The 14,693-nt window shown below is 35.7% G+C and overlaps 1 protein-coding gene across 2 annotated transcripts in view; it reads left to right on the forward strand.

The window, feature by feature from the left end:
• CCDC73 (coiled-coil domain containing 73) overlaps positions 1-14,693 on the forward strand; it is a 167,713-nt gene that overhangs the window by 61,845 nt on the left and 91,175 nt on the right. For both annotated transcript variants that reach the window (XM_025355520.1, XM_025355521.1), the window contains exon 3: positions 7,682-7,753. In XM_025355520.1, the coding sequence (XP_025211305.1) occupies positions 7,682-7,753 (72 nt within the window). The remainder of the gene's footprint in view (positions 1-7,681; positions 7,754-14,693) is intronic.

The following is a 14,693-nucleotide window of genomic DNA, read 5'->3' on the forward strand; positions in this document are numbered from 1 at the left end:
GTTTTAAAACAAAACATATTTCTGAGCCAAATCATCTCTACAATGGGGATAAAAGATCTCTACCACAAATCTTTTAGGCTTTTAAATTATGCATTAATTTGATAACCTTTTATAAGCCATTTCTCAATCTATGCCTTAAGAGAATTGAAAATTTAATGGGCATCACATGCCATGCAAATTAATGACTATACTATCACATAGTGTGTATTATTATGTATCATAATAGAATCATGAGCGAAGTGTTAGGGTAGTTCAGAAAGGGCACATTAAATTTGTTAAATATCCAAAGAATAAATTTTTGAATTCTAAATTAGCAGTAAATAAAAGTCAGTGGAGTTTTGGGTGGTTTAAAATAATGACTTTCTAAGAAAAGTGTGAGGGAAAACTGGGTAATTAATGGTATTTGTGGTAAATAACATTAAGCAGCATTTCAGTACACCATAAAATTAAAAACGGTATGGATAGAATCATACCCCTTTCTGATCATTATGATTTGTAGAATGTATATCTTTATACCACATGGAAAACGGATAAAATGGGTTTTAGCCACATTGCAGAAAAATAGCATTAGAATATACTTGTACTAGAGTAGGATTTTATTAACTTTATGCTTTCTGTTAAAAATTATTATTTAACTTTTTATTAGAGCCTTAATTTTTTCTTCTATTTATTCTTTAAGCAGCTTTTAAAAGTTATTAATAAAAATTATTATTAAATGTCAATGAGAAAAATATTAAATTTAATAAAAATGTTCTCTCTAACTTCAATAAAGTACCTAGAATACAGAATCTTAAAAGTGTTTATTTTTTATTAGATGCCTTAGGACTACAAGGATATACGTGTTTTTACAAAAACAATAAAAGAGGAGTAATTTGATGGTTTATTTACTCTTTATAACCTTTAGAAAGTGTCATGCCTTTTTTAAAGTGTTTGCTTCAGGCTGTATTTTTACAAGATGGGCTATGTATTGGTCAGGCCTCTTCAATTCTTGACCCTGAACAGATTTAGGTACATACACCAGGCACATGTCCAAGCAGCCAAAATTGTAACTGGGTACTTGTACATTCCTTTTCAAACTCATAAGCCACCTCCTACGAAATTGCTCAACTCAGTTTCTCATGTTGTCTAAGAAAATACTAATCACTCTTCCAGATAGTTTCTTGGTCTGAAAAGTACTCAAGATAAATATTTCTAACATTCATGGGCTAGCCTAAAAGTTTATATTTAAACAAATCTCTTTCTTAATAGTATTTAAACTACTATTTTCACATTTGTCAACTTAATCTATGACAAAGATTTCTGATATAGAAAAGTATCTATTAATATTAGAACATTCATAGCAATTCTTAAATTCTTTTGTTTTTCATTCAACAAATATTTCTAGTTTTTATTTTGAGATGTTTTACCAAATAACCAGATTGTGCTTGCATATTTAACATAGGTAAAATGATTTTGAATGGTTTCCTAAATTTGAGGGGATATAAAGATTAATTTCTGAAGTTTTTGAAGGAAAGGAATATGTATCATAACAACCCATACTGTTCTGCAGCATCCACAGTCTCTTCAAGGTAATGTAATGTAGCATTTAAGAGACTTTGGAGACAGATGATCTGAGTTCGAATACTGGCTCTGCTGTTTACCTCCTGTGTGACTTTAGGCAAGCTATTTACCCTCTTGCTATCTCAGGTTCCTTATGTATACAATGGCAATAGTAAGAGAACCTACCTCATATTATGTCCAAGATTAAATTAATCAATAAATAAAAAGTACTTAGAACAATATCTAGATCATGGTAAGACCTCAGAACCCACTCTAACCAATGAAAGAGAAGTGGTTAAAAGAGAACCAGACCTACATGATGAAAACAGTATCTTGTACATTTTCAGTCCAGCTGCTTTGAGAAGAGATGCACGTTTTATGTACAGTCCTTCCCAGAACAAATGTATGTATGTACATTTATTTCCTTTTTCAATATGTTTTGATAATAGAAAGGTATTACTGTAAGAGATTGTAATCTCTAATCATTTATATATCTTGTAGTATATACTGTTGGTAGGGATTTCCTCCCTTCTTCCATGTTGGAACCCTAATTGTATCATAGGGTCCACCTCTCATGAATGTAAGTCAGATAAGTCCTCACTGGTATTAATCACATATAAAGATCCAATATACTTCCCCTGTCAATGACTGGCTTAGGAGAGGGTATGTGACCCAGTTATGGCTAATGAAATACTAGGGAATGCGTGTTGGGAAGCTTCTGGGAAAGGTTTTGTTAACCTTTTATTAAGAGAATATACTTTTTCTACTGCAAGATGTTCTCTGACTTGTCATTAATGCCTAAAATGAAAGTAACCATTTTGCAACCATGAGGGATGGAAAGCATAATGAAAGTCACTGATAATGGCAAAATGGAAAGATGGGCAGAATCATAGTATTGATGATATTGTTGAGTGGGCCACTGAAATAATCAATTGTAGAAGCACTCTACATTTAGACTGTTGTTCATATGAGATGCTAACTCCCATAAGCCATTGTGAGCTGGATTTTGTTGTTACTTGCTGCTAAAAAAGTTCTAAATGAGACAACTTTCATGAAATTCTACCTTTGAGTAACATAGCATAAGTGTGTATATGTGTATATATGTATAATAAATCAAAGGACATAAAAGTGTGTCATAGGCCGGGCGTGGTGGCTCACGCTTGTAATCCCAGCACTTTGGGAGGCCCAGGCGAGCGGATCACGAGGTCAGGAGATCGAGACCATCCTGGCTAACACAGTGAAACCCCGTCTCTACTAAAAATACATAAAATTAGCCAGGTGTGGTGGCGGGTGCCTGTAGTCCCAGCTACTCGGGAGGCCGAGGCAGGAGAATGGCGTGAATCCAGGAGGCAGAGCTTGCAGTGAGCTGAGATTGTGCCACTGCACTCCAGCCTGGGCAACAGAGCGAGACTCTGTCTCACGAAAATAAAATAAAATAAAATAAAAATAAAAATAAAATAAAAGAGTGAGTCATAGAAAAATATTTCATTTAAAAAGCACATATGTTATCTGTTAATATCTACTCTTTGGTTTCTCTCCAACATGTTGTTATGAAAGTTGTCAAACACACAGCAAAACTGAAAGAATTTTTACAGTGAACACTCATACAACATTAACATTTTACTATTTTTGCTTTATCACATATCTGTGTATCCCTCTTTTGACTTCATTCTGATGATTTCAAAGTAAATTGCAGACATCAGTATACTTCCTCCTGATATTTAAAATGAATATCATGGGCCGGGCGCAGTGGCTCATTCCTGTAATCGCATCACTTTGGGAGGCTGAGGTGGGCAGATGACCTGAGGTCAGGAGTTCCAGACCAGCCTGGCCAACATGGTAAAACCCCGTTTCTACTAAAAATATAAAAATTAGCCGGGCATGGTGTCATGCACCTGTAATCTCAGCTATCTGAAAGGCTGAGGCAGGAGAATTGCTTGAACCTGGGATGCGGAGGTTGCGGTGAGCCGAGATCGTACCACTGCACTCCAAGCTGGGTCTGGGTGACAGAGCGAGACTCTGTCTCAAAAAATAAAAAATAAAATAAATATCATTACAAAGAGTTTACTATTTCTCTACAGCATTTTTCCTTACACTAAAGCTTATATACAATGAAATGTACACATCTTAGCTGTACATTCAGTGAGTGTTGACAGATGAATACACTTGTATAATTGAAACCTTATGAAGACGTAAAATATTCTCATCAACCCAGAAAGCTCCCTCATCCCTCTTCCCAGGCAAATGCTATCCTTAATGCTCACCCCAAGGGATAATTACTCTCTTGATTTTTTACCAAAGTCAATTAGTTTTATTTGTTCCACCATTTCATTTAAATGGAATCATCATTGTGTATTGTTTTAGGTAAGAGTGCTTTCACTCAGCATGTTTTTAATTAATTTATGTTGTATATATTAGCATACAAATTCTATAAATGCTTTTCAAAGTGTATACTTATATAACTCATTTTCTCTGATGTGATTATAAGTTGCATTTTAAATTTTGGTTTCTGCATATTCATTGTTAAAATATAGAAATGTGACATTGTTTTTTGTGTGTTAATCTTGTATCCTGTGACCTTGTTAAATTCACTTACTAGTTCTGGGAGTTTTTTTGTAGGTTCCTTGGTATTTTCTATGCATACAATCATATCATCTGCAAATAGAGGTAGTTTTATTTTGTCCTTTCCAATCAGTTTATTTGTTTGTTTATGCCTTATAGCAGTGGCTAAAACTTTCAGTATTATATTTAATAAGAACGATGAGAATAGACATCCCTGCATTATTTCTGATCTTAAAGTGGAAGCATTCAATCTTTCACCATTAAATATGATGCCAAATGTAGGGTTTTTGTAAATGCTCTTTACAAAAAGCAAGGATAATATCTTTTATTCCTAACTCGTTCAGAGTTTTTATCAAGAATAGATGTTGAATTTTGTTAAGTGCTTTGTCTGTGTCAGTTGATACGATCATATGATTAGCATATTGATGTAATAAATTACATTGATTGATTTTCAACTGTTGAACCAGCTTTGCATACCTGCAATGAATTCCACTTGTCATGGTGTATAATTTTTAAATTACATTGTTGGATTCTATTTGCTAATATGTTATTAAGGATTTTTGCATCAAAATTTGTGAGAAATATTGGTCAGAGTAATCCCTTTGTGCTGTCTTTGGTATTGGTATTATGGTAAATAGGTCTGATAAAATCAGTTAGTATGTGTTTCCTCCTCTTCTACTTTTCTGGAAGGGACTGTGTAAAAGTGGTGCTAATTCTTTAAATATTTGGTAGTATTCTCCAGTGAAACCATCTGGGCCTGAAGATTTGTTAGACTTTTTTATTAAAAACTCAACTCTTTTAATAGTTACAGGGCTGTTTAGATTGTCTGTATTATCTTGGTTGAGTTTTGATAGTTTGTGGCTTTCGAGACATTGGCCAATTTCTCTAAGTTGCCAAATTTATGACTGTGAAGTTTTTTGTAGCATTTGCTTATTATCTTTTTAATAGTTACATTTTTGTACATGGTTTCTTTTAGCTCTTTGACCATATTTAAAATAGTTTGATTAAAAGTTTTATGTATTTTTCTTGTAAATTTGTTTGAGTTCTTTGTAGGTTCTGGATATTAGCTTTGTCAGATGAGTAGATTGCAAAAATTTTCTCCCATTCTGCAGGTTGCCTGTTCACTCTGATGGTAGTTTCTTTTGCTGTGCAGAAGCTCTTTAGTTTAATTAGATCCCATTTGTCAATTTTGGCTTTTGTTGCCATTGCTTTTGGTGTTTTAGACATGAAGTCCTTGCCCAACCCCATCAAAAAGTGGGCAAAGGATATGAACAGACACTTCTCAGAAGAAGACATTTATGCAGCTAACAGACACATGAAAAAATGCTCATCATCACTAGCCATCAGATAAATGCAAATCAAAACCACAAGGAGATACCATCTCACACCAGTTAGAATGGCGATCATTAAAAAGTCAGGAAGCAACAGATGCTGGAGAGGATGTGGAGAAATAGGAACACTTTTACACTGTTGGTGGGACTGTAAACTAGTTCAACCATTGTGGAAGACAGTGTGGCGATTCCTCAAGGATCTAGAACTAGAAATACCATTTGACCTAGCCATCCCAAAAGATTATAAATCATGCTTCTATAAAGACACATGCACACGTATGTTTATTACGGCACTATTCACAATAGCAAAGACTTGGAACCAACCCAAATGTCCATCAATGATAGACTGGATTAAGAAAATGTGGCACATATACACCATGGAATACTATGCAGCCATTAAAAAGGATGAGTTCATGTCCTTTGTAGGGACATGGATGCAGTTGGAAACCATCATTCTCAGCAGACTATCTCAAGAACAGAAAACCAAACACCGCATGTTCTCACTCATAGGTGGGAATTGAACAATGAGAACACTTGGACACAGGAAGGGGAACCTCACACACTGGGGTCTGTTGTGGGGTGAGGGGAGGGGGGAGGGATAGCATTAGGAGATATACCTAATGTAAATGATGAGTTAATGGGTGCAGCACACCAACATGGCACATGTATACATATGTAGCAAACCTGCACGTTGTGCACATGTACCCTAGAACATAAAATAATTTTAAAAAAAGTTTTATGTCCAATTCTGGGCTTCCTAAAGTATAATTTCCATTAATGTTTTTCCCTTATAATGGGCTACTCTTTGCTTTTTCTTTGCATGCCTTGTAACTTTTGTTGAAAACATTTTGGATATATGGCAGCTTTGGAAATCGACTCTTCTCACTTTCTAGGGTTCCTGCTTCTTGTCTTTGTTTAGTGTGTATTTGAACTAATTTGTAGTCTGTTGTCTTTGTTGTGTGTGGCTACTGACTTTGCTGTTATTTTAGTGGTCAGCTAGTGATTGCAGAGATTTCTTTAAATAATACCAAAGGAACCAAAGGGGAAAAAAAATCTCCTAGTTTTTGCAGAAGGGCTCTGTGTGTGTTTGTTGAGGCACACCTTCAATACTTAAACCAGGTAGTTTTCTACTCTGCCTGTTAAAGTTTTCAGCAGAAGCTTCAGATTTCTCTAATGATACCTTATGTTTATGATGTGGGCGAATTCAGGAGTATGACATTATTTTAAACAAAACCAGAGAATATTTCTAAATGACTGCTTCCTGCTTGGCATTGGGCCTCCCCACTTGACTTTGAATCTTCTCTTTGTCTTGCTTCCCAGAGAAACTCTGTCTTTGCAGCTCTCCTTGCTGTATCTCCTTGTTCTTTTTACTTGATGCTTATTGGCATGGTGGTGGTGGAAGATAGGGAAAGAAGGGCATTCTCTGATATTCTCATTAAACCTTAGTCTTAGGTGAACCTGAGTCTCAGGATGAGATCTTCATGAGTGTTTGGTCCCTCCTTCGTATGTAATGCTGGGCCTAGCATGTGTCCCTGCCCCTCTCACAATGAAAGAACTGTTGTTGCCTTGTTTTCCCAGTCCTCCTCTTCCCAATTGCTGCTTAAAGGAGATAAGGAAGATAGGTCTGCCTAGGTAGAATTTTTAGTGATGACTTTTGGTCCCCTTGCCCAGCTGCAGAGGGTTTCCACTAGTGCTTTTAGCTATAGTTTCTGTTGCCCTCCCCTCTGCAGATTAAGGGTTTTGATCTGTAGAGGAAATAGGGAAGATGGCTTGTGAGTGCTCTTCCCCTGCATAGCCAGTGCTGCAGGGGAAAGTTTTTATAGGATTTTTCTCAATCTTTTCTGTCAGCACCTGGTATGTTTCCTAGAAGAAAAGCCTGCTAGAAAGTGTAAATCTCTCTATTTCAGGAGATTCATATTTTTACAGTAGCCTACAATTCTACCTTTAGCAATTTATTAAGGACTTTTCATTGAAACTTCTTACCAGTCCTCGGTAGCTTATGTCCCAGGTAAGCAAATGTCAGGATTCTGTTTCTCTAGGCATGTGTCTCTATCCAGATTTTGGGTACTTGATTGATCTGGGACCTCAGTTCTATGATGGACTTGTCTATTTAATTTGCAGTTTGTCTAGATTTTTTTCTTGCTGTAAAGGTGGGAGTATGCTATTTCTATATCTCTCCAGAAAGAGCTGAAACTGGAAGTTTTAAAGTCTTTATTTTTATAGCACTTTTCTTTTTCTTTTTGACTTAGGAAGCAGAAATTCATTATGAAGAGCAGATTGGTAAAATTATTGTGGAGACACAGGAACTTAAATGGCAAAAGGTAAGTGATATGGTTAAGGCTTTGTGTCCCCAGCCAAATCTCATCTTGAATTGTAATCCATATAACTCACACGTGTTAAGAGAGAGACAAGGTGGAGGTAATTGAATCATTTGGGTGGTTTCCCCATGCTGTTCTCCTGATAGTTCTCATGAGATCTAATGGTTTTATAAGGGGTTCTTCCCTCTTCGCTCAGCACTTCTCCTTTCTGTCACCTTGTAAAGAAGGTGCCTTGCTTCCCCTTCTCCTTCCATCATGATTGTAAGTTTCCTGAGGCCTCCACAGCCATGCTGAACTGTGAGTCAATTAAACCTCTTTCCTTTATAAAGTACCCAGTCTTGGGCAGTTCTTTATAGCAGTATGAAAGCTGACTAATACAGTGAGTATTTTTTTTTCTCTCAGATTAGTATTTATAGCATCTATTTTAAAATGTATTCTAATCCTTATTGCCAAGTTAATTTTTAAATTTTCTAACAGATTCAGGGGTTAGTGGATTATTTAAATAAAATCTCAAGAAAATCCCAACTAAAGCTGTTGGTAACATTTAGGCTTCCAGAAAACTGAGAATAAAAATTTTGTTCAGGCTTTTTGATACAGCACTGTGAATAACTCTGAAAACTATTTTACATCTGAGAAACACATTGTATGTTACAGGGGAGTGAGAATATTTTGAAAGCAATGAAACCTCATAAGTAGTACCATATTTTCCCAGGGTGTTATTACATAATGTAACCAAATATTAAAAAATAGTGTCAGCTCTTATTTTCCCGTAGCTTTATCTGTATTGAAGCATTTATGATCGTGTTTCTCATGCTGTTCCATCAGAGTAATCTTAACAACTAAAACCTGGAAGTGTAATTATGCTGATTTCTGTTCTCATTGTTTGGTAATATTGAAACAGGAATTGGGGGTAACATCAGAATCAGAAGTCAGGTGATAGTGGATAGACAAAACTAGAAATAATTGGAATTTCGAGGTTAGACAGATCCAAAGGTTGTGCAGATTATGGGAGTAAAATCAGGGTTGAATTATTTGAAGGACAAGTATGAAACAGACCTATCTGTGGAGGGAAAGAATATGGAGAGAAATAATATGGAGGGAAAGAATAGGTAAATACTAAGTACAACTAATTTTCAAGCAGATTTTAAAATGTAAAGTTATATCTTGTTTTTGCATAGAGCTAACAGCATAAAGTTATCACAATCCCTAAGGTAATCAGTAAGTTTAATGAACCCAATTTAACAAGCAACTGCAGTGAGTAGCTCACACCTGTAATCCCAGCACTTTGGTAGGCCAAGGCAGGAGGGTTACTTGAGGCCAGGAGTTCAAGACCTGGGCAACATAGTGAGACCATGTCTCTATTTAAAAATACATATATTAGCAGGACATGGTGGCATGTGCCTGTAGTCCTACCTCCTGGAGAGGCTGAGGTGGGAGGATCACTTGAGCCCAGGAGTTTGAGACTATAGTGAGCTATGTTTGTGCCATTGCACTCCAGCCTGAGTGCAGAGTGAGAAGCTGTCTCTAAAAATAAATAAATAAATCCAATTTACAATGTCAAGAACATATTTAGGGTACTTAAGCTTATTCTAAGGTTTATGTGGAAATAAACATATAAGAGTGACTGGGAAATTATTTAAAAAGAAGGGAATGAAATAGTCATACTTGATTCTTAAACATAATATAAATTGTCATAATTAAAATAGCTTGGTGCAGTGTACATAGTTAGTTAGTAAAACACAACAGAATCTAGAAATAGATCCAAATACATAAGACAATTTAGTGAATGTTAACAGTGGCTTTTAAATCAGTGGGGAAGAACAGATTATTCAAGAAATGGTATTAGAGCTGGATTTCATCTGAAGAAAAAGCCAGATTCCTACCTTTACCAACTTTTAGAAAAACAAGAACTTTCATTTGTTGTTAGGAGTGTAAATTAGAACTGCCTCATTGCATTCCCTCAAATATCACCAAAGAACTTGTTAATAAAGCAGGTGTGTTTATTGAAACTCATTGCAATAAGTGAAAACACTACAGAGTCTTAGTATTTCAAAAGGTGCAAATCAGTATTGGACTACGTAGAGGGTTATAGGGTCTAGGTGCAAGTAGATTTAGGCAGTTCTTTTAAGGCAGGATGTTGATGGGAATTGGGCAAATTTTGTAACGTAGTATTTAGGATTGTGAATGTAGCAACATTGAGGCTCTTGAAGCTACTCTTGAGAATAGTTGTTTGATAAACCAGATGTTTACCCAAATAAACCATTGTCTTAGATAAGTTGTTTTGCAGCAGTTGCCTGAAACAAACAGTGATATAATTTATTGGTTTTTATAGTCTTATATTTACTGGGCAAAGATTTCCTGGAACAAAAAACTAAGTTGTGTTGACACAGGTATTCTCAGTTCTTACTCCAAATAGCTCTGTTATATTGATGCAGGTGGTTTCAGTTATCAGTCCCCTTTTGCTTCTTCAACCTGAGCTGGGAAAAAAAAAAAACAAACCATTGTTATTTAGGATGTGATCAATCAAGATTTATGCTGCTTGATGAAGAGTCATGATGACATGTAGGTGGTTTCTGGTGGGGGGTGTGTGTGTGTGTGTATCAGTTTTTCCTTTTGTTGGATCATAATTTGTTGGATCATTTTATAGGACCGTGGCTATCCAACAGTATTTAAGACTCCAGAAGTCACACTTCTGAACACACCAACATGGAAAAACACTAGGGAAAAGTTTATTATCAGAACTTGTAGATCACTTTTAAGCCAGCAGCCAGGAATACCTATATTAAATCAAGAGAACAGAGGCCATCCCCAAATCAAAAATTTCCATTAGTAATTGTACTCACACCATAGAGTGGCCAAGAATATAGAGAGCAATATTAAGGATAAGGGTCTTTGAAACCATCATGGTTAATAAATGATATGTTTTTACTCACTTAAGGGGCTGGATTAAGAAAGGGGAAAGAAAGTATCTCAGAAAATAAAGAACAAAAGCCTGCAAATAAAAGCATTGCAATCTTTGGCTCTGATTATCTAGGTAGGGTGTTAGCAAGCTTTTTATGTAAATAGCCGTCTAGTAAATATTTCAGGCTTTGTGGACGGTATGGTCTCTGTCACAGCCACTCAACTCTGTTGTTATAGTGTAAAAGCAGCCATGGACAGTACTTACATGAATCAGCATGGCTATGTTCCTATAAAACGTTATGGACACTAAAATTTATATTTTATACAATATTCAGGTGATTTGAAATGTTATTCTTTTTTTATTTTTCTTTTTAACCCATTAAAAATATAAAAACCATTCTTGGTTCACGGTCCATATAAAAACAGACTCCGTAGGTCTTGGGTAGAGGCTGTCTTGATCCATACCTCTTGAATGGTAGCTGTTTCTTTCTGAAGATGTCTGCTTCTGAAGCTTTCTCAAGACTCCTTAGATTTAAATTTCTTGATGGAATGGCATTCTGTGTATTAGTGAAACCTAGTGTCTGTTCATCTGGGAGACATGAATTCAAGGATCTATTCCCCAGGGGTTTAACCACTGGGCTAGCAGTCAAAGTTCTTGGTAGGATTATTTCCAATATGGTTTCAGGATGTTTGTTTTTCCTCTCTGAGGTCATTTCCAGAAGACACTACCTCTGAGCTTTTGGTCATGTAGAAGAAAAGCAACTTTTATCTGTTTGTGATTAGACTCTGAAACATATTACATTAGTCCCTTGGAGTACTTTGCCACATTTTTCTGAAGTAAAGAAATGTCCAAAATGAAGGGCGAAGTAGCCAACTTCATAGGGCAAACTCTTAACAAGTTTATATGGTAAAAGCCAGTGAATGTAGGGGAGTATGGACTTCATGATGTTATGAGTTAGAGGTAACCTTGGTCATGGAAGTTTAAGTGTGTCAGATACAGTGTGCCGTTAGTCCTCTCTACTTTTCTTCAAGTTTGAGGATGATGGGGGCAATGAATTTCTAAGTAAATGACAAGGTTTTGCAAAGTTCTCTAATGAAGTCCCAGTAAAATGAGTAACCCAGTCCCTGGAGATCCTCAGGTTGTAAACACAAAATCAAGTAATTTTTTTTTCTACTCACAGAATTGTAGCTCTCTGGCAAGAAGTTTTAGTTCATCCTGAGAAGATGGAAGCAATGATGAACATATTCAGAACGCGTTCTAGGGGTTAATTTTAGGAAATCCATTTGGAAGTGTTTATAGGCACCCTAAGGCTTGGATTTACAAGGAACAGTTTTACCAGGACAGTGCTAATGACAGCTATATACCAGAGACATCCTCAGCAATGTTAGTAAAATTTCACCACCAATGCTAATTGAGTATAATGTTCAATTTGTCCTTGCTCTGATGGGTAATTTCCTATAAAATTTTTACAAAGTTCCATTGAGGTCCTCTGGTGCCACCAAGTGTCTGTCCTGAAAGTGTCCTGAAAGATATTTTCTTTTTGTAATTTATTATCATGTTTTTTTCTGCAGACTCTGGAGCCAGTTGTAGGCATTCCAAAATAACCTTTTAAAACGTCTTCAAAGATTTGACTTTTTGGATATCATGGGGGCCAGGACTGTATGTCATAAGATTAGCTAGGATATTTCCTCTGGCCTTAATGTTAGTGTGACTTTATGATAGCCATCCCCTAAGGAAGCATTAGAAAACTTAAAATGAAATTGGGGTTCCTATTGAGATCAGAAACCCTAATTATTTGTACACTATTCCAAAATCATGGACTACACCAAAGGCATAGCTGCTATTAATGTTAACTCTCTAATGTCTTGACAATTGGCAAGCTTTGATGAGTAGAATAAGTTTTGTCATCTGGGCTGGTTTAACCTCTGGTAAGGAGTCACGATTTAGGGGTCAGTTGACACCGTTGCAGTATATCCTGCCTGATACTTTTTCCGTTTTACTTTCAAAAAATGACCTATCAACAAACAAGATTACATGTAAATTTAATCTGGGGGAGTTTCTAATAAATCTGTCTGAAGCACAGTTATTGTTCAGACAGAGACTAACTCATTATAGATTTCCCTTTCTTTGGGTACTGGAAAAACAGTACCAGGCTTTTTGTTAAACTTGTCTATGAGTAACATTTATTAGAAATAGAGATCAAAGAGATATACTTTATATAGGAAGTTATTGATTATCAAAATATTTCTTGAAAGAAAGTTTGGTGGGTGTTCTGTTCAATCCCCATCTCTCTTACTACATTAGTATATTTTTTCATTAAGATATAAAAGCATTTTAACCTGCTTCTATTCAAGCATTTATATATGCTATATAAAAAATGAACAGTATATATATACATATTTATAATGAATAACACATAAAAAGTAAATTATTATATACATGTATGTAAGCTTAGGTAAGATTATGTGACAGACTTATTGGCAATTTTAGGGGGCAATTGTCAAACGGTATTATTGCATAGTTTGTGCAATTAAAAATTAAAGAGAAATAAGCAATTAGTTTTTCTTTTTCAGTTTTCATGCCTCTTTATTTTTTATTTAGATCTTTATTTTAATTGAAAAATAAATATTGTATATATTTATCGGCTACAATGTGATGTTTTGATATACCTGTGTATGTACACATTTTTGTGGAATGGTTATACCAAACTAATTAATGTATCCATCACCTCAATGCTTATTTTTTTGTAATGAGAATATTTAAAATCTACTTTTACCAATTTTGAAATATACATATTTATTAACTATGTTTACTACATGCTGTGCAGTAGATCGCAAACTTATTCTTCGCATCTAACTGGAACTTTGTACCCCTTGATCAACATCTCCCTTCCCTCCACCCCAGACCTCTACCTCCCCAGCTTCTTGTAACCACCATTCTACTCTCAACTTGTATAAGTTTGACTTTTTTAGTTTCCATATATAAGTGAGATCATATGTTGTCTTCCTGTTAGTAGACTTTCAGATATTACAGCACTGGGTGGAGATGTGTAGGGGAGAAAGTAATAAAAGTTCATAGGAGGTGAACCTGCTTGCTGAGAAATGTGTTTTTAGTAAATAACAAGGATTGCACAGCATGAGGTATCACGAAGTCTAAATAAATCCTTAAACCACATTAGTAGAAGCCTCTACTAGTTTGACAGCTGCTAATACTGCCCTTGATAAGGAGTTGGCTTTTGCCATTAAGTCTAAGGGAAGACTGTAATAAGCAATTAGACCCTGATGACTCCCATGGTGTTCTGTTAGAGCATTAAGGGCTTGTCTATACTGCTGAGGTACAAATAGGTAGAAAGCTTTATGACAGCTGGAAGACCCAGAAAGGGGCGCTGTTAAGGTTTTTGTTTTTGTTTTTTTTCAGTAGGTTTTTAGGGAGCAGGTAGTGTTTAGTTACATGAATAAGTTATTTAGTGGTCATTTCCAAGATTTTGGTGCACCCATCACCCGAACAGTATATGCTGTACCCAATGTGTATTCTTTTATCCCTCACCCCTCTCCCACCCTTTCCCCTGATTCTGCAAAGTCTAGTGTATTTTTCTTAGGCCTTTCTGTCCTCATAGCTTAGGTGCCTCTTTTAAGTGAGAACATACAACGTTTGGTTTTCCATTCCTGAGTTACTTCACTTAGAATAAAGTCTCCAATTTCATCCAGGTTGCTGTGAATGCCATTATTGCGTTCCTTTGTATCGCTGAGTAGTATTCTGTGGTGTGTATATACCATATTTTCTTTATCCACTTGTTGATTGATGGGCATTTGGACTGGTTCCATATTTTTGCAACTGCAAATTGTGCAGCTATAAACCTGGATGTATAAGTATCCTTTTTGTATAATGACTTCTTTTCCTCCAGGTCGATACCTAGTAGTGGAATTGCTGGATCAAATGGTAGATCTACTTTTAGTTCTTTAAGCAATCTTTAAACACTGTTTTCCATAGTGGTTGTACAAGCTTACATTCCTACAAGCAGTGTAAAAGTGTTCCCTTTTC

The sequence above is a fragment of the Theropithecus gelada genome, chromosome 14, assembly GCF_003255815.1.
Source record: "Theropithecus gelada isolate Dixy chromosome 14, Tgel_1.0, whole genome shotgun sequence".
NCBI classification, from domain to species: Eukaryota; Metazoa; Chordata; class Mammalia; order Primates; family Cercopithecidae; genus Theropithecus; species Theropithecus gelada.